This window comes from Paralichthys olivaceus, chromosome 2, assembly GCF_024713975.1.
Source record: "Paralichthys olivaceus isolate ysfri-2021 chromosome 2, ASM2471397v2, whole genome shotgun sequence".
NCBI lineage: Eukaryota > Metazoa > Chordata > Actinopteri > Pleuronectiformes > Paralichthyidae > Paralichthys > Paralichthys olivaceus.
The window spans coordinates 13113972-13134114 of record NC_091094.1 but is presented as its reverse complement, the minus strand read 5'-3'; the positions used below and the strand labels follow the sequence as shown (position 1 = coordinate 13134114).

The 20143-nt window shown below is 40.1% G+C and overlaps 1 protein-coding gene across 1 annotated transcript in view; it reads right to left on the bottom strand.

Moving 5' to 3' along the window:
* Positions 1 to 4557: 4557 nt before the first annotated feature.
* Positions 4558 to 20143, bottom strand: part of LOC109638505 (myosin heavy chain, fast skeletal muscle-like) — an 18228-nt gene continuing 2642 nt past the window's right edge. Inside the window, exons 3-43 of the mRNA XM_020101514.2 lie at positions 17433 to 17609; positions 17308 to 17344; positions 16930 to 17140; positions 16677 to 16820; positions 16226 to 16382; positions 16017 to 16044; positions 15772 to 15883; positions 15603 to 15695; positions 15303 to 15366; positions 15124 to 15222; positions 14923 to 15026; positions 14702 to 14840; positions 14239 to 14357; positions 13996 to 14145; positions 13738 to 13908; positions 13347 to 13650; positions 13082 to 13155; positions 12640 to 12727; positions 12329 to 12446; positions 12122 to 12245; positions 11878 to 12014; positions 10707 to 10962; positions 10382 to 10624; positions 10121 to 10297; positions 9893 to 10038; positions 9720 to 9810; positions 9193 to 9582; positions 8969 to 9095; positions 8725 to 8843; positions 8441 to 8637; positions 8175 to 8358; positions 7932 to 8097; positions 7491 to 7615; positions 7080 to 7388; positions 6797 to 7000; positions 6574 to 6699; positions 5980 to 6150; positions 5673 to 5777; positions 5027 to 5122; positions 4770 to 4901; positions 4558 to 4665 (exon numbers count right to left, since the gene is read on the bottom strand). Coding sequence (XP_019957073.2) covers positions 4645 to 4665; positions 4770 to 4901; positions 5027 to 5122; positions 5673 to 5777; positions 5980 to 6150; positions 6574 to 6699; positions 6797 to 7000; positions 7080 to 7388; positions 7491 to 7615; positions 7932 to 8097; positions 8175 to 8358; positions 8441 to 8637; positions 8725 to 8843; positions 8969 to 9095; positions 9193 to 9582; positions 9720 to 9810; positions 9893 to 10038; positions 10121 to 10297; positions 10382 to 10624; positions 10707 to 10962; positions 11878 to 12014; positions 12122 to 12245; positions 12329 to 12446; positions 12640 to 12727; positions 13082 to 13155; positions 13347 to 13650; positions 13738 to 13908; positions 13996 to 14145; positions 14239 to 14357; positions 14702 to 14840; positions 14923 to 15026; positions 15124 to 15222; positions 15303 to 15366; positions 15603 to 15695; positions 15772 to 15883; positions 16017 to 16044; positions 16226 to 16382; positions 16677 to 16820; positions 16930 to 17133 — 5814 coding nt within the window. The 5' untranslated portion in view covers positions 17134 to 17140; positions 17308 to 17344; positions 17433 to 17609 and the 3' untranslated portion in view covers positions 4558 to 4644. The remainder of the gene's footprint in view (positions 4666 to 4769; positions 4902 to 5026; positions 5123 to 5672; positions 5778 to 5979; positions 6151 to 6573; positions 6700 to 6796; positions 7001 to 7079; positions 7389 to 7490; positions 7616 to 7931; positions 8098 to 8174; positions 8359 to 8440; positions 8638 to 8724; positions 8844 to 8968; positions 9096 to 9192; positions 9583 to 9719; positions 9811 to 9892; positions 10039 to 10120; positions 10298 to 10381; positions 10625 to 10706; positions 10963 to 11877; positions 12015 to 12121; positions 12246 to 12328; positions 12447 to 12639; positions 12728 to 13081; positions 13156 to 13346; positions 13651 to 13737; positions 13909 to 13995; positions 14146 to 14238; positions 14358 to 14701; positions 14841 to 14922; positions 15027 to 15123; positions 15223 to 15302; positions 15367 to 15602; positions 15696 to 15771; positions 15884 to 16016; positions 16045 to 16225; positions 16383 to 16676; positions 16821 to 16929; positions 17141 to 17307; positions 17345 to 17432; positions 17610 to 20143) is intronic.

The window sequence follows — 20143 nt, the reverse complement described above, 5'->3', positions numbered from 1 at the left end:
TGGCAAAACGTTGCCTGGTCTAATGAGTCTTGATTTCAGCTGCAACATTCAGATGTAGGGTCAGAGTTTGATGTAAACAATATGAAAGCATGGATCCATCCTGCCTTGTATCAACGGCTTAGGCTGGTGGTGGTGGTGTTATGGTGTGGGGGATATTTTCTTGGCACACTTTGGGCCCCTTAGTACCAGTTGAGCACCGTTTAAACACCACGACCTACCTGTGTATTGTTGCTGACCATGTCCATCCCTTTATTACCACAGTGTACCCATCTTCTGATGGCTACTTCCAGCAGGATAATGCACCATGTCACAAAGCTCACATCATCTCAAACTGGTTTCTTGAACATGACAATGAGTTCACTGTGCTCCAATGGTGTCCACAGTCACCAGATCTCAATCCAATAGAGCACCTTTAGGATGTGGTGGAACGGAAGATTTGCATCATGGATGTGCAGCCCACAAATCTGCAGCAACTGTGTGATGCTATCATGTCAATATGGACCAAACTCTCTAAGGAATGTTTCCAACACCTTGTTGAATCTATGCTAGTGTGTGCAGTGTTTTTTTAACCTTCAATTATAGACCAGAGTTCACCCATAGACTAGAGTCCATGATTTTACCAGGTATTTAGATTGGTCTAAGAAAAGCATTTCTGTTTTTAGATCAATGAAATATCATCCCCAGGAATGTTTGCAATTACTGTGGAATAACAGGCTCTGCAGTCATACTGGCCTGATCACAATGTGCAAAGGATCAGATGGGCAATGTTTGCAGGGATCCTCCCTCTATTCTTTTAGAGCATGTTGAACTTTCCATTTATAAAAATTGCACAATGTAAATAAACTTCAATTTGTACAACACAACACAAAGTGAAGGGAGTCTGGGTTTTGTGTGTGTATGTGTGAATTGAGTCATGTGATGGAAGCAGATATTCTTTGAGTCAACACAGTAATTTTAAACATACCTATTTTAGTGGCTGTTCCAGATTTAAAACATGTAAGAGTAACATTAAAACAAATCAATATATTTTAATTATCAATGTACTAAGATAAAAGTTGAAAAACATATATATTCTCCAGTATTAGCCTACATGACTCCAAGTAAAGTTTTTTAGGGCAAAGCAGGATCAGATTTTCACTCATCTACCTCCGTCAGTGTTCTCACATAGGTTCACACCACTCCAAAAAATCTAAAGAATTCCAAATTCTTAGAGATCCATAGGTTCACAGTTTTGTTGTGGTTTATGATGGTGTGCTAATCCAAGAAGTCAGACCGATGACAGAAGTGTCCACTTTGACAGGGTCGTCTGGTCTGGTTGAAGTCAAGGGGCGTCAGCTTACCAGGAACTACGTCTGATATCTGATACTGAATGTTAAGCTAACAGGAACACATCAGACAGAACTATTCAGATATACACATACACACACACACATATATATATATATATATATACATATATATTTGTAAAAAATGAGTTTAAACTTTTTTGGCCAGATCAATTAATTTCCTTGTAATTACTTGAATTGCACAGTAGATTAAAAAGTGGAATAGATTTCTTATACAAACCTCATCATAACAGCATCTGAAAACTGAAGTAGTGGTGTTGTAATGTTTTCATTTTAGTTTGAATTACTGTGACTGTTTTCTCATTGCTTCTTTTGTCTTACTTTATCCTTCCCAATTTCATCCCCATTCATTTTAACAAGCTCAAAAATGTCCTTGAATAATTCAAACAATCACTTTCACTCTTTCACTAATCATTTTCCAGCGTCAGGTTGCCTCAGTCAGAAGGTCGGGGGTGTGGTGGGTTGGCTCAGACGTTGACCCTGTCATCTCCTCTCTGTGATGCTCAAAGACAAAGGTTGAAACACAGACAGCTTCACAGACAAGGTCGAGTTGAACTGCTGCTGTTGACAAGTCGACTGTCTGATGTCTTTGACCCCAGTAGTGCCTATATTTTAGTGGCGCTAAAGACTCTGCCAGAATAGGAAGGCCTGAACATTGCATCTCAGAAAGTGTCTTGATTTATTTTGTGGAGGGGTCGGGGGTAGGACAGTAAATTCTAAAACTGTCGGTTACGGCTCTATTGTCCGTTGTGGAATCTGCAGCCAACAGGTGATCAGATTCGTGTCTCCAGGTTTTTCGAGAAGGGACACTTGTGCTGTCTCGAGGGTGCTCATGTATTTTTAAACCCTTTCTTTAAATGGTCTTGTTGAACTGTCCGTCCTGACAGATGAACTGAAGACAAGGCCAGGATTGTAGCTTGACCTTCCTTCAAGTCAAGTGTTTGTCCCCATACGCCGCAAGAAGGGGATCATGTTATATGATGTGTGGTAGTTTGCATTCTTTCCTTGTTGAAAGATGACACTGAACTGTCAAAGACAAGGAGAGGGCATTAGGGGCTAAGTAGGTGGGACTTTGCACGCAACAAAATAGGCCTATATGTTCAATAAAAAAATCTGTTACTTGATCTCTGATGCTCCAAGCTGTGCTTATTTGGAAGAAATACAAATATAGCCGTATCCTCAGCAATGTACTTAGAGCTCAGCCATTGGTCACAGCTTCAAGTCTTATTGTGGAACAACCTTTGATATAAAACACTGGCTCTCTTTGTGGTCTCAAGCCTGCTGTTTGACAAAAGGGCAAAGTTCCTCGCAACTCTTAGATGTGAGTTCAGTTTTAAAATATAGTATATATTAATTAATGAATAGATCTACTGATACATTTATCAATTTGTTTGATACTGCTGTGAATATATTTCACATACATTTAAGGTACTGATATAATGAAGAATAAAAATACAGAATGGGAATCAGGATTTATGATACAGTATTTAAAGCAGTAAAAACTGTATATTGTGAATACATTTTGTCAGCTGGGACTGGCTCCAGTCCCATGAGGAGGATACTTCTATCCCTCAGAGGATAGAGGTAGAGTAAATGGATGGATTGATAGATAAATAGCTTAAAGACAGTTGTTTAACTTCAATAACCAGACTGAAAATATTGTGTTCGGTTAATTAAGTCAATTTAATATCTGACAAATGCATCACAAATGTCACTGTGATGCTATAGAATAGGCTGCATTTTCATTTACTTGCAGAACTAGCTAAATTGCACAGATACAATCAAAAATAACAAAGACAGAGCTATTTAAGTACGAGAAGGATTTGGAGAAGTAAAAGAACTGTCCTATGGCGTGAGTTATGAAAAAATATCAACTATTATAAAAGATGATTAGGTGGTTGGTTTGTAGCACAAAGACCCCCCCACCCCACAGTTTTATTGTAGCTTCTTTTCTACTAACTAGTTGATATTATTAGTCATGTCACTAGTCATATTAATACTGATTATTATTATAATGAATCTGGAATTATCCAGAGTATGCCATTTGACATCATTTTCCCAATATTCAACCCAAAGTTATGCCCTGGAACTCTACAACTAAAAAAACACTGCCTTCTCTATTAAAATACATTGAATTAAAGGAACAAAATATAATATACTGTACAAGTACAACGATGCACTATGGCTTCATCCTGCCTCTGAAGTATTTTGCCTGTGAGTTTTGGTGAAACATACAGTAAGTTTGTACTTTGAATACTGGCTGTTCAGTGAAAATGCATACATTTGCATATTCTGAAAAGATCCAACAAACTACTTCATAATGAATGTTAACTAACAGTGTAGTGACCTGATATCACTGCATGTGCTGAAGCACGAGTAGCGTGTGTCGCATCTTAGATCTATTTTCATCCCAACTTGACATGGTGTGATGAGTGCTTGTGTGTGTGTGTGTGTGTGTGTGTGTGTGTGTGTGTGTATGTGAGAAGCAGATAGAAAAACTGTCAAGTCACACGACTGTCAGTAACATTATCACCACACGCAAAGATTTGCACTTGTTGTAACCTGCAGGACTTTTACATGATAATAAGCAACAGTTGACTTTGAAAGACAGAGCTGCACAGCCCCACGTGTGGACACAAAATACACTCAGGATCACATCTGACGTCCACTGCTGCTATCAGATTTCAGATTTATGTTCTAATGACAGAAGATTTCGGATGATTTATATGGTTAACAATAATTATTGATTTAGATTCAAGTATCTCTGGAGGCAACTGTTGTTCAATTAATATATAGAAATTGTTATTTTCACCACAGTGGTTGTGTTTTCAGCCCTGTCCCTTTGTTTGTAATCAATCAGTTCTATAGGTGTATGCATTTTGGTGCAGCTTGATAAAATTAAATTTAAGTGTTGTTGAGTGTTGGGGCCTTGATGGAGATATGAGCTCCACTGAGTGCCATTCTTCCTTTTTTATTGGATTATATTACACAGTTATTCAGATTTTATTTAATTTATAGTCGCCATTGTTAAGAAACTACCTGATTTGAAAGAATTAAGTAAAACTTACAATCCAGCACAAAAACAGTGCTGGATTGAGACAAAAAGTTATGAGTCATGAACTTCTTTATACCTTCACAAACACTCACGTCGATTACATCAGCAAAACCAGTTGTGAGCATTTTTGAATAAAATTGAGTAGACGTAAAAGAGTCAATTGCTTGCTGGTTTATTTCTGGTAACACGCAACAAAAATCATATTGTATGATTCCTTGTGCTGAGTTTCGTCAGGACTGATGCTCATTCTTCAGCCTCCTTTCCCTTTAAAATCAATGCAGAGACAATGAGAAGTTAGTGTTTAGGAACCATCATCATAGGAGCAAGTGTAATCACACACGCATGAATGGAATTAAAAACCACTTTACCCTGACGAGTTCACGACTCTTGACCCTCAGCTTGTTGACCTGAGACTCGGCGATGTCGGCTCGCTCCTGAGCCTCCTCCATCTCGTGCTGAACCTTCCTGTACCTGGACAGGTGAGTGTTGGCCTGCTCCTCCTGGAGACGACAAAGTTCAGGTTTAGTCACATCTTGAACCCTCTCGCCAGTTGTATGAGTTAAAAAAATCCCACACTAGTGAAATCACGCTGCATCCTGTGGTCAGTGAAGCATTTCATACTCACAGCTTCCTCAGATTGCCTCTTGTAGGATTTCACTTTGAGCTGCAGCTTGTCCACCAGATCCTGAAGGCGGGCAATGTTCTTCTTGTCCTCCTCAGCCTATAGGCGGTACACAGTATATTCTGATTGACACTTCACCCACTCACAGAGCACACAGCGTATTCTTATGCTTCTTCCACAGAGATGGCATTTCAGAAAGAGTGACAAGAGCACAACCACAGATGCTCCAAACAATGATGTAACTTAAACAGAGAATATTTTACTACGGTGCTGCACAAACATCTCAGTGCGTGCACAGTCAGTTCCTCCTCCTTACAATTTTGTCATAGTGAAAATGTGTCTATGACTGTCGTGTGTGTAGCTTACAAATGGGAGCACACTACTGCATGAATGATGTTTATTTTTGGCAGTGGTGTATTCTATATCACCTCAGTATGTCAAGCACTGCAGGAGCGTCAAAAATATGAAGGTGATTCATGCCCTCTAGGGGTTTAAAAAAATAATTTACATCCACTTTGTCTTCAGAGCAACAAATTAAAGAATCTCCTCAGAAAAAAAAATGCGACATGAAAATAATGGATTACCTCTCAGTTTGATTAAATGTCCAAGTGTACTATAAAATATATCTTTTATTTTGCCTTTATTTTACCTGGTAAGACAGTTCCTTCACTCTGCGCTCATATTTGCGGACGCCTTTCACAGCTTCAGCTCCACGCCTCTGCTCCGCCTCCACTTCAGACTCCAACTCTCGCACCTTAAAAAACAAGATTTCCAGATTTCATCAGCAATCGAACAGAAATGTCATTGAATGCAACTCTAATGAGCCTCTCTGGTAAAATAGAAGATGAGGATAGCCCAGTATAAATGAGCATATGGTGCTGACATTCAGTTTTAATTTAAAAATTCTGGGATAAAACAACAAAAAAACAAATAAGCACTCTTTATGTGGCACATACCCTAGCCTCTAATTTCTGGAGCTGCTTCTTGCCGCCCTTCAGGGCCAGATTCTCGGCCTCGTCCAGACGGTGCTGCAGGTCCTTCACTGTGACCTCCAGGTTCTTCTTCATCCTCTCCAAATGAGAGCTGGTGTCCTGCTCCTTCTTCAACTCTTCAGCCATCATGGCCGCCTGAGAAACGGCCAATGAGCAGAGTGATCAGTGACAATACAGCCTAATATGACAAATTCAGTGATGTCAGCCTGTAAACTGGAAACACCATCTTCCTTAAAAATGCCTTATTGTACAGAAAGAAAAAAAGTTAAAGCTCAAAGCTTTCACTGTTTTGGAACCAATACCCACGGACCACCGGTAGAATGTATGTATAATTTTCAGCACTGTTTAAACATATCTTCAAATATTATTGATGGGTCTCTGGGACTGTTTTCCATGACAAACCTTGTATATTCTACGTATTTCACCTTTAACTGCTCTAAATTTAGAACCTGCTGCTCCACATTAACCACTGGAATGTCTGAAGCATGTGACTTGTATAAATGTATAAGCACCTGGGTTTTGAATCAATCAGTAAGTGAATATTAAAACAGAGCTCACATCAGTGATGGCCTTCTTGGCCTTCTCTTCAGCATTTCTTGCTTCCTGAACAGCATCCTCTACTTCACCCTGGATCTGGACCAGGTCGGCCTCCAGCTTCCTTTTCGTGTTAATGAGATTCGTGTTCTAAAAGGAAAAATCCACGGTGGGGAGAATTCAGTATTCTTCACAATTTCAAAAACAAACATTTTAACGGTACCTGTGAAACAGAGTTTTATTGAACCTGAGAGTGAAGGAGTCCCACACGCTCACTGGCATCAATCAGCTCCTGTTCAGCCACTTTGCGGCCTCTCTCCGTCTGCTCCAGTGCAGCTCTCAGCTCCTCGATCTCAGCCAGCATCAGGTTGTTCCTGCGCTCCACTATGGCCACCTGCTCCTTCATTTCCTCCTGACCTCTGATCGCTTCATCAAGGTGCAGTTGTGCATCCTAAATTAATCATAAAAACACATTTACAATGCAGCTGAAATAAAGTCAGCTTTACTTACAGTTTTCTTTGGCACCACACCTTAAGCTGCCCCTGCACGTTTCTCAGCTGTTTCTGGGCTTCAGCTGCCTGGCGGTTTGCATGGCTCAGCTGAATCTCCATCTCATTCAGGTCTCCCTCCATCTTCTTCTTGATTCTCATGGCATCGTTCCTGCTCCTGACCTCAGCGTCCAGCGTGGTCTGCATGGACTCGATCACTCTCTGGCTGTTCCTCTTGATCTGCTCCATCTCCTCGTCCTTCTCCGCGAGCTTCCTGTCAATTTCATTTTTCACCTGGGTGAGCTCCAGCTGGACACGCAGGATCTTGGATTCTTCGTGCTCCAGCGTAGCCTATAGAGTAAAATGTGAGTGTTTACAGAATTTAAGTATCAAGTATTGGCTGGAATTTGTTGATCATAAAGATTCTTAGTTCCTAAGTGTCATGTTATTTACCTCTGCCTCCTCCAGAGCAGTTTGGATTTCTGCTTTCTCAGTCTCTGCTGACTTTTTACCCTTTTCCAGTTCATGAATCGTTTTTCCTGATTCACCGATGTATTCAGTCAAATCAGTGATTTCCTCTGTTGGAATAAACACAACAAAATCAGAAAATCTATATCAAATATTAGTGTTTGTTTTTTATAAGTTTAATTTAGTAATTTAAGTATTTTTTCAATTCTAAACCTCATATCTTTATTAACATAACTTTTTCTGACCACTCAAAGTGCTTCACAGTACAGTTTTGCTATTTACCAATCATCCATACTCTGGGGCACGTATTAGGGACACATAATGGAGGAGCTGATGAATCAAACCACAAACCCACTGGTTTGTGGACGACCCGCTCTACCTCCTAAGCCAAAGCTGCCCAATAACAAGCAGGAATTGTCATCTTACGTTGCAGGTTCTTGTTCTCCCTCTTCAGAGTCTCCAGGTGATCCAGAGCTTCTTCATATGAGTTTTTCAGCTTGAACATTTCGGTGCTCAAAGAACGAGCCTCCTTCAGAGATCCCTCCAGCTCGGCCTGGCTCTCCTCATACTTCTGCTTCCACTCTGCAAGAACCTGAAAACAGAACAAACAGGTGAGTGTTTTCGTCACTACCTAAATTAAAGATGTTAACGGACTGAAAACTATCTCACCTTGTCAAAGTTCCTCTGCTTCTTGTCGAGGTTAGCAGCCAGAGAATTAGCTCTCTCCACATCGATCATCAGGTCCTCCACTTCACCCTGCAGTCTCTGTTTGGTCTTTTCCAGAGAGGCACATTTAGCATTCACAGCCTCGATGGATTCCTCTGCATCCTGAAGACGCTGAGCGAGCTTTTTCCTGTTAGGATAGATAGGAAATAGGTTCATGAAAACTTGTGGGTACATGTGGAAACCAACGTGACTTCAGGACTGTCCATTACTTGGCCTCCTCCAGCTCCTCAGTGCGCTGAATGGCATCAGTCTCGTATTTGGTTCTCCACTGAGCCACCTCGCTGTTGGCCTTGGACATCGCTCGCTGCAGCTCAGCCTTGGCCTCCTGCTCCTCTTCATACTGCTCTCTGAGCAGGTCACAGTCATGACGGGAAGACTGAACAGCATGAGCCAGGGCGTTCTTGGCCTAATAATGACAAAAGTAAATTCAGCATAGCTCTTTAATTTTCTCCTCGTTAAAAAATGAATCTGTGTGGTAGTCTGCAGTAGTTACCTTAACTTCTTCCTCAAGGTGCCTTTTTAGCTCCTCAATCTGATGAATATACGCCTGCTTGCCTCTTGTCAGCTGAGAAACAAGAGACTCCTTTTCCTCCAACTGACGACCAATTTCACCTGATTAGAGTCAAGCAGAGTTCATTTATTGAGTATAGCTAGTGATATGTGTGAAAATGGGCTTTAGTGTTTTCTGAAACATTGCATGTCTGTTATTTATCTTTAATCCCAGATGTTGCACTCACCATTTTCAGTCAACAGCCGTGATTTTTGAACATTTATCTCATTTAACTGACGCATGTGTTCTTCATCCTTGTTCTTTAATTCACTTAGTTGATCCTCAAGAGAACGGCACATTTTCTCCAGGTTGCCCTGCAGACATAAATCAACAATGCATGGTGAACTGGAGTCATCACTCATTCTACTGGTGATGAAACATCGTTTGATTGTTTTTTGGTGTAAATTATACTTTTGATTTGGCAATCGACTCCATGTTGCTGCTGAGGTCGTCGATCTCCATCTTGAATTCACTTTTCTCTTTCTCCAGCTTCTGTTTGATTCTCTGGAGGTTATCGATCTGCTCTCCCAGCTCCGCCGTGCTGTCAGCCTGCTTCTTGCGCAGAGCTGCAGCCGTGGCCTCGTGCTGCAGGGTGGACTCTTCGAGATCACGCCGCAGCTTCAGAAACTCTGCCTCACGCTTCTTGTTCATCTCAATCTGAACGGACGTTGCTCCTCCGGCCTCTTCGAGCCTCTCGCTGATCTCTTCAAGTTCCCTGGAGAGATCAGCCCTCTGCTTCTCCACCTTGGCCCGAGCAGCTCTCTCAGCCTCGATCTCCTCCTCCAGCTCTTCAATACGAGCCTGCAATGCAAAAAAACCCCATACAGTCACGGTTATATGTGCTTTACTCCAAACCCAAAATTATTTTGTGTGTACCAGCACATTCGACATGGCTTTGGTGTCTCTGACTCTCATTTCTTATACATATTTACAAATACCTGCAGCTCCTTGATTTTCTTGTGAAGCTGAACACTGAGTGCCTGCTCATCTTCTATCTTGCCGAGGAGCTGGCTCATCTCAAAGTCTCTCCTTTAATGGCACAAATAATTGAATGAATTAGCTGCACCGTAATTGTAGTGATTGTGTTAATTAAGCTCTCATTTTTACATACTTCTTTAATTTTTCGTCAGATTGCTGCTTGTCGTTCTCCAGATCCATGATGGTTTCATGGGCCAGCTTCAGATCTCCCTCAAGCTTTCTTTTGGCTCGTTCAAGGTCCATACGAAGCTTCTTTTCTTGCTCCAGAGAACCTTCAAGCTGTTTTAACCGAGAAGGGGTGTTAATCTTTTGAATTTCTTTTTCATGAAGACTGAAATCACAGTCTGTTATTATTACTCACGTCGTCCACTTGCTGCTCCAGCTTCACTTTAGCCTTCGTCAGAGTGTTGACTTTGTCTTCCTCTGCCTGCAGATCATCAAGGGTCTGCTGATGAGCCTCTTGGAGAGCTTTCTTCTCTTTAGACAACTTTGCAATGGTCTCATCTTGAGAAGCCATTTCCTCCACCAGGTTTTTAACCTAAAGAGTTTTAATAAATTGTTAACATTTGATCACAGCATCTGAAACGTACATTGTTTAATAAACTGAATTTATGACCATCACCTTGTTCTCAGTGGCATGTTTCTCCTTTTCCACCTTGGCCAGGGTGAGCTCCAAGTCATCAATGTCTTTCTTCAGCTCGGAGCATTCGTCCTCCAGCTTCCTCTTCTTTGCAGTCAACTCAGCATTGATTTCCTCCTCATCCTCCAGTCTCTCAGACGTCTCTTTGACTTTGGCCTCAAGCTGGATCTTTGCTTTAATGAGCCCCTCACACCTTTCCTCAGCATCTGTGAGGTTTTCACCTTCCTAGATTTGCAAAATAATGTTGAGTTAATCGTAAAAACTAAAATCTTAAAAGTAGGATCTTTCTTCTGTTTATTTAACGTACAGACTGCACTTGAAGCAGGAGATCATTCTTCTCCTGCAGGAGAGAAACCATCTTCTCCTCCAGCTCCTTCTTCTTGGCCAGAGCCTTCGCTAGCTCCTCTTTGGTCTTTTCAAAGTCCTCTTTCATTTGGGCCATCTCTTTCTCAGTCTCTGCACTCTTCAGCAGAGGCTTGATCTTGAAGTACAGCTTCATCCATGGCCAGGTTTTGACATTCATGAATGAGCGGATGTTGTACTGGATAGCGTAAATGGCCTCCCTGGGGATACAAACAATACAAAACAGAAACATTCTATTGGTCATTGAAAACAAAGGGAAAGTGAGTGGCACTTTGTTATTGCAGCAGTCACCCATGTTAAAAAACAACCACCCCCAGAAATGTTCTATTCTATTGTTTTAAATGTTTTGCTTTACTTTTTTAAGTGTACATGCCATTAATATACAGTAAATTACTTTTATTTAAAATACTTACCATAAATATACGAACCATAAAATGAAAGGTGTGATACACGTATTTAGCATTAAATTAAAATTGCTTAATGGTCGTGAAAGTTAAATTACATTGAATTCTGGAATGTGGAAATATAAAATATGATGGTTTGTATCTATTTTTCTATCTTATATTTTGACAGTATGTGTTTTGGAACTTTTGCGGCTACAGACTTTACTGTTATAAAGTTGTATATCTTGCCTGAGCCTTATCTTGAGTTTCTGACATCTTCTCATACATCTGCCTGGGGAATGCAGTGTAGGTTCAGCATCCTGCTATCTTAAGTGCAGCAAGAGAACTTTTTCCTGTGGAACTTGTAGCCTAAATGCCCTTTCAATTGAGCTGGATAAAACTCATGTATTTGTTTCCAATAAACATGATCAAGTTCAAGTAAAGACATGATCAAAATAAAATTTAGGTTATGTGACCATTGCAAAGAATTTAGTCAGAAAATATGTCTAAATAATTAATTGTATTCGTTTCTCTGCAGTTCCACTGGAGCAGACTCCTCTGTCTCCCTGGATCTCATTAGTATGTCAGACATTTCCACCGCTGCTACAGAACAGACTCTTGGAAAGTAGAATATGAAATATTTGCCAGGAGCGACCAACTTTGAAGCAAAAATCTGTTTCAAAGGTCTTTTATTCCACAGATTATTTAAAGTTTGCAAAATTATGAACCCACCTTCTTGCCATCATCTTGACAAACTCCCGTCTCATGAGGTAACCTCTGCAGAGAGCCTGAGTCATTGTGACCAGCTCCACCAGTTTCTCATCTCTCATCTCCTCCAGAGTTCCCAGCAGTCCAGCCTTGAAGAATACCTGTTTACATTTGTCATGACATTGTTTTAACCAACACATTTTCTTTCTAAATCAAACTGCACAGTAACTCTTCTATATCATGCTTGTGATGGAGTCATTTTATTCACCTTGGTATGACCAAATCTGTACTGTGATTTGTCCACGCTGATGGATGCCAGTAATTTCTCTGATGCCTTCTTGTTGTCAATGAACTGTCCCTCGGGGATGACACTGGCATTCAACACTTTGTATCTGAAATGGATTGAACTTGAATCAGATCAGGTAGAAAGCAGAATCATGTGGTCTGACACCACCAACGTTAATAACTACAGCACCTCTGCTTGAAGTCACCATAGACGATTCTGCTAGGGAAACCTTTCCTGCAGATCCTGATTCCCTCCAGCACACCATTACACCTGAGCTGGTGGATGACCAGGAAGTTCTCCATGAGACCTTAAACAATGACAGGGACACGGACATGAAGCCCCCTGCTCAGTTACAGTGGTGAGTGAATAATCAAGTGTATTAGTGAGTTGTGGAGACATGAGGTCATTAAATCAAGCAGCTGCATGACGTCCTGTCTCATATGAGCAGCTGTGAGACCTGAATGGTGTTCATGAAGACTTTTGTTAGTCACAGGACCTACCTGGTGTTTTTGATTCATTGGGAATCAAACAGCGTACAAAATGTGGGTGAGTGCTCCTTAAGTTGGTCATCAGCTTCCCCAAGTTCTCCTGGTGACGGACAGAACATTTTAGTTTCTATCCTACAAATGGTGCTGAGCAAATGGGTTATACATTGACTTTTCAAATTGCAAAGGCTTTGATTACAACATATATCTGAAGTTGATGGAACCTGAACCACCAATGTTAAGTCAATCTAATCAACACAACACCATAAATGTCCTGTTACAAATATATATCACTGTGGTGGAAACAAGTCACCAATGTACAAAAGTCACGTTTCCTATGTAAATCTTAGAGTTGGGATCTCTGATTATTAACCACCCTGTGAGGTGTTTCCAAAAGATTTATGCAAGTTTTGAAAAATGTAATATAAAACATGTATGTAAAGATATGACAACGAACCCTGAAGAGAGCTGACACCGTCTGGAAGGAGCCACCCTTCTTCTTGCCACCACCCTTCTTTCCACCTTTAGCTTCTGCAAAGTTTGATTTTCATTTTGGTGGTTAGTGCGATCATCGTGTTGCTGATATTATTTTTACATTATATAACAGTTTTGGGCTTACATTAAACAAAGTATGCGAGCGTCCTCCATTCTTTATCTATGACAACTAAAATGTGCAGATGATGTTTATTATCTTTAATATGAAAATAAAAAATTTACTCTACCGTCTCCTGTGTGTGATACATAGAGTAGAGCCAGCAGTTTGACTGAAGACTTCTGGTACAGCTGAACCACTGAGTCGTTCAGGGGGTCTTTGTTCTTGTCCAGCCAGCCATTTACATTGTAATCAACAGTGCCAGCATAGTGCACCAGAGAGAAGTGGGCCTCAGCTTTGCCTTTGGCAGGTTTTGGTTTCTGGAAGGGGGCACTTTTACCAAGATGCTGGTCGTACAGTTTGTTCTTGAAGGTTATGTCTGTCGCCTTGGGGAACATGCACTCCTCTTCAAGGATGGAGAAGATGCCCATTGGCTGTTGTGAGGAAATTATTATTTAAAACAAAAAACTTTTGAGTCATCAGACAGTTTTCTGTTTGTGAACATACAGCAAGTGTCTCACCTTCTCAATAAGCTCAATGCAGGCAGCCAGATCCATACCAAAGTCAATGAACTCCCATTCAATTCCTTCTTTCTTGTACTCTTCTTGCTCCAGGACAAACATGTGGTGGTTGAAAAACTGTTGCAGTTTTTCATTGGTGAAGTTGATGCACAGCTGCTCCAAGCTGTTGAACTGGAAACGAGGGAGAAGAAACAGGACCAGACTTTCACTGAGCTGGTTCACTCTGCATTATAAGGTGCTATGTGGAGTTCTACTTACATCAAAGATTTCAAACCCTGCAATGTCCAAGACACCAATGAAAAAGTTTCTGGGCTGCCTGGTATCCAGCATCTCATTGATTCTGACGACCATCCACAAGAACATTTTCTCATAGACGGACTTGGAGAGAGCCATGACGGAATTATGCACCTAAAGAATGAAAGAGTTGGATTTTCATATTAATTAATTAATGCATTTATGTGTCACACAAAAGTCAAATATTTATATATTTGTGTTAATTACCTGTGGCACAGTTTGACCTTTAACCACCATTTCATTGCCAACCTTGACTCTTGGGTAACACAAGGCCTTGAGCATATCAGCAGAATTCAGGCCCATAAGGTAAGCGATTTTATCAGCCTCTGATAAAAGCAGAAACCACAAAGAATAACCATATTACTAAGTTATGTGACAACCTCCAATATTGTACTGTGCTGTACTGCTGGGTAGAGTCCGCAGAGTATAGCTCAGATTGCTGAAATGTTCAAATCCTCCAGCTGCTCCAGGAGAATCCAGCCAGGCAGGATCCATGGACAGTCCAATGTTTACATACACCTCCCATCTCAAAGCATCAATATACAATATAGATACATATGCAATAATGATGATATACAAACAGGACTATGATCTCTGCTTGAATGGAACACAGTAAAACATTCTTTATAAATCAATGAATTATTTATTTATTATCTATTTTGTTATTTACCCTCATTGCCGTCAGGCTCAGCCTGCTCTTCACGCTGCTTCTGCTTGAATTTCATGTTCCCATGATGCATCACAGCTCCAGTCAGCTTGAATATGCCCATCTTCTCATCTGCAGTGAAGCCCAGGATGTCGATGGCAGTCTTCAGAAAAAGAAAAAAAAAAGTTTTAGTGTAACTTTTAAGCTTTTGGATTGTCTGATTCTGATTTAATGCGTCCACTCACATCAGTGGCGATGAATTCTTCAACGTCATCGATGCTCTTCACAGTGATTTCACCCTGACTGACCATGGGGTAGTCAAATGGGTTGGTGGTGATGAGGAGACCCTCTGAAACACATTAGTTGTATTTGATTCTACCTGCATATATATAACTGTATATCAGGTAAAGCATGTATTTACTGACATATATGGTTAAGTTACACACCTATGAGCTCAGGTTTGTGACCCGTCATGAGCTGGTAGAAGATGTGGTAGCTCCTCTCAGCAGACAGCTGGAACGTCACTCGAGACTTCTCCAGCAGATCTGAAGAGACGAGGCAACAAGATGGTTTACAGTCTGTCCTTTGACCAAACCTTCGGGATAACTATCGGCTGGAAACTTACATGTTTCAATATCAGCTGAAGCCAACTTTCCAGTTGAGGCAAAATGGATTCTGATGAATTTACCCTACAGAAGAATGAAGTCATTAGTTAGGGCGTAGAAGAGACACTGCTTAATGTTATGGGTTTGAGTCCAGCAGGCTTTATTTATGACATTTATGATCTATCTACACATTCTCTTCAAACTCAAACTGTCTGAAAAACTGAACAGGGTTAAAATACAACATCAGGTAAAGGATTTTAACAGCATTTTAAAAAACGGACTCTTTTTAAGAAAGCAGGATTCTGTGAAGTAAAACTTACAAAGCGGGATGAGTTGTCATTCCTCACAGTTTTAGCATTTCCATAAGCCTCCAGCAGGGGGTTAGCTGCAATGATTTGATCTTCCAGCGACCCCTAAAAAACGGAATTTTTTAGTATTTTCTTGTATACACTATCATACACATGTTCAGTATATCATTGCATTACCTACCTGCATTTTTCCAGAAGTATGTTCAGCTTTCTTTCCTCCAGCCACTGCGATTGTCGCAAAGTACTGGATGACACGTTTGGTGTTGACGGTCTTTCCTGCACCGGATTCTCCGCTATAATACATTAAATGAAAAAAATAATACGGCATGTATTATATCTGACGTATACTAACAAAGTACACGTCAGATATAAAGAAAATACAGATACAATTAGTTTGAGTTTCATCTTTGCGAGATTGTGACTTACGTAATCAGGATAGACTGATTCTCACGATCTGTTGAGAACATAAAACAGTAAGACTGTTATATTTTTAGATCACAGCAGTCAGCAGTTCTACTAAACAACAACTACAAGCTTAACTTTTACCAGTCACACCCAAACATTATTCAGAGTGTGTATGATTTCCCAGGGCTGGCTTATTCAGGACACAGAATTGCTTAGAAAGTGATAAATACCTTGGAGCATGAACTGATAGGCGTTATCAGAGATGGAGAAGATGTGGGGTGGAGCCTCAATCCTCTTCTTTCCTCTGTATCCTGCTACTACCACTGAATCATACACTGGGAGCCACTTGTAGGGATTCACAGTGACGCAGAACAGCCCGGAGTAGGTCTGTAACAGTGTGAACAGATAAAGAATGATACATTTACACATTTAATCTTTAGTTAAATAGAAATGTTTGGGGTTGGACTTTTTGGATGCAGGGATAGTAGATACCTGTTCCATTGTGCAGTGTTGATGCACATGGAAGAGTCATCAGAAAACAAACCCTACATTCGACCTCATCACAAAAAGTCTTAAACAAATTAACATCTACATAAATACAGTGGGCAGATGAGATCTTTGGTTAAAATCATCACAATCACAGTACAAAAAGTTATTATTTGATGTTCAAACTGCTCTTACGTAGATCATCCATGCTGCGTAACGCTCTTTGAGGTTATACAGCACAGAAGGCTCACTGAGGTGGGTCATCATGGCCATGTCCTCGATCTTATCGAACTTCGGAGGGTTCATGGGGAAGATGTCATCGTCCTTTACAGTGAGAGTCTGCACAGACACAGAGTAACTTTGGTACTGTCAGCGTGCAGAATCATTATGAAATAAAGCGCAAGACTATGAAGTCATTAGTTTAACTTGGATCCTGACATCCACATACCTTCCCACCCTGAGTCTCCACTGTGGCTTTGCCTCCCTCCTTCTTCACCAGTTTCCCCTTCAAGTACATCTCAGTGGGCTCAGTCACGAAATAAGCAGTTTTAGCATCAAAGGGAATGTTCTGAGCCTCTATTCTCTCCTTTTCAGGTTTGCGGAGGTAAATGGCCGCCGGCCCAAAACACTGCATTTCCGGGTCCCCACTCATGGCAGCTCTGTAAATTAAAGTAGAAAAAAGTAATATTAAATATAAAATATCTTGATTTCCGTATAAAGATAAATCATTTAAGATTATATCAAATCAAATGCACAGTTTATTTTTGCATTTAATTTGATTTAGCATGTATTGAGTCGAGTCACTAGTTGCATGAATGTCTTTTACCTTTTTATTGTCAAGCGCTGCAGTTGCTGTGTGGATGCTAAAAAAATCCAATTCAAATTAGAAATAGAAAAAGAACTACTTAATTTAAAGCAGAGATCAGTGATGAGGTGGGATAGACGACTCACCTTCTTTTACCGCCTATCAGTCCAGAGCTTCTGTGGAGCCTGGGAGTGCCTCTTTTATACTGAAATCTCTGCCCACCACAGAGGAGCAGCCCTCCTGTTAAGGTCACTGAGCTTGTCCAAGAAGAATCGTATCAGATGGCTTCCCAACCTCATCGTCACAACAGGTGCCACCTTATCCTACACCACACAAGAACAAAGATTAAATTAAAGCCCAGATTAAAATTTAAATTCCAGACCGAAAACCAGCCGGTGGGTTTTTTTTTTAACTCTGCATTTTCACACATGCTGCTTTGTGCACAGCGGTTCAACTCGGAGGAATGAAATAAATACTGCATATCGAGATTCTAAAGGAGATTTATATATTAAAAATAGGAATGAATGCAGAGCAGAAAGTATTTTTAAGACACATTTTGAACAGATTATTCCATCAACCAAACCTTTTGGCAGTGACACTGTTTCTCAAACATCTCTTGAGCAGAGGCCTGAGTGTTTAGTTGTAGCTAATTTGAGATCCATTATCGTCCATTATGCTGTTGTGCTTTCACAGAAGAAAGATGACGCCTGGGAAGTTTTCTCTTGTGGTGTGATTCAGTTACAATGAAAGGACATTTAATATGTCTGGCCTGTCTTTACAGTCTTATTAGGACTTAAAACAAATATAGCCTCCAGCTCCCAAATACCGATGCTCTGACTTTTGCAATTGTTTACAAATGCATCGAAGGCCTGTGTTAATTACATGTCGGCTGTATTTCAGCATCCTGTTACTTAGAACCTCCGAAAAAATGTCCACACTGTGATGCTGTGAATTCCAGTGACAGAATATCAGCATTGTGACTAAGTCATAATCTTATCAAGTTCAATTTAGTTTTGTATTGTGCAAAGTGGAGATCCACAGTGGTTTGTTGTTGGTTCTGTTCCTCCCCAGTTTGAGGAGTTTAATGTGAGAGCACCGTTAATTGTTTGGTTCCTGCAGGAGCCTCTGATGCTACAAAAGCTCGTACCTGGAAAAATATGCCACTCAAAAGAGGTACGTGCAACTTTGTGGTTTCTTTCTGTGCAAAGTTTATATAGTTTGTAAATAAAGTAATTTATCTTTCTAACTACAGTTAGTTGCAGTGTGCTGTGTACCAATGTGACACGATGCTAGAAATCATCAGATTAATTGTTTGCAGATATCAATCAAATCAAAAGCTTTTTTCTTCTAAAAATGCAAATGTTTTCTGATGTGATATGAAATATGAAATAAAAACTAAATGAATACATGATAATTCCATTCCTATTTTATGAACAGTTACTTCATCAGTGTAGTTTTGTGGGATGGGCCATGTTGTGTTGTGTCAGCCAGTTATGTAGACGAAACAGTGTGCTGTCAATGTGTTGTGATTTTGCTCTATGGTATTTAAGATACAATTGTAATTGAGGAAGTATATCTAATAAAAAGTAAGAAGTGAAACAACCTGGGAAGTTCACATGCCTGAGTTGTCTAAATAGTGCAGCTGTTCTTATTTGACATGACCCAGACACATAAACAAAGCCTGTATAATTCAGTACAGTTTATGGGTTTATAACAGTATGATACAAAAGTATGGTGTTTTCTAATTGTATTGGTTTTTATTCTTTGTTTTCATCTTCTTTATTCCATATCTTAGATCTTTAATACATAATCAATTTGTCGATGAAAACGGATGAACAACTTGTTGGAATACTAGACCACCTGCTGGTTTTCTGTAAACACAATCAAGCCTTCAGGGAGGTCAAGACATTTCTGACCTCAAATATTCCCCAGTGTGTGATAGATACAACATCTCTGTGCAGGTGTTACGCAGCACACTGAGGATTGAGTGCGACTGTGAGGGTTGTGTGCGTGTGTGTGTGTGAGTGTATTTGTGTGTGTGTGTGTGTGTGTGTGTGTGTGTGTGTGAGAGTGTGTGTGTGTGTGTGTGTGTGTGTGTGTGTGTGTGTGTGAGAATTTGTGTTTGTGTGTGTGTGTGTGTGTGTGTTTTGCTACTTAGTCTTGTGTGAGACAGAAATTCAAATTAGTAAAGACAGGGATGGAGGCGAGGAAAATAGAGAGATTTAATCAGCATTATCCAGAGTTGGGAGATCTGACTCGCTGTATAAAGCACCTCTGTGTTGCTTTCTTTTGTTTTTTTTATTGAGTCTGCACCGAAAGAGAAATCTTTATAACTGCAATCATGAAAATGAAAGCTTCAGGTTCAGGTAAGTTTAATATTTAAAACTATATATATATGAGTGTACAGTTTAGAGTATTGAAGTTGTAACCTGTAAAGTTTAGACTTGACAACTGGAATGATTTAATTTATTGATTAATGGAAGATGCAAAGATGTTAATGACATGTGATTTCAATTTTATTTCTTTTTGAAGACTCATGAAAACTTATACCACCAGTCTTATTATGATTATTCGATGTATTTGTCTTTTCTGGTATTTTATCACATAGCTCTATAAATAAAGTTAATCATTATGATTTTTAATATGGCTGGCCGTAGTGGTAATGCAATCTCTTATCCTAATATGCATTCCATTTAAGTTAAAAGTTGTAAAATGACACCTAAACATAATTAAGTGTCAAATATAATGGCTTATTGATAATGTAGTGACAGTGACAGCCATTTGCTTGAACAGTTTTTTAAAGTAGATATCACTGACATTCATCCTCTGCTCTTCAGTTTGTTAATGTGATATTCAA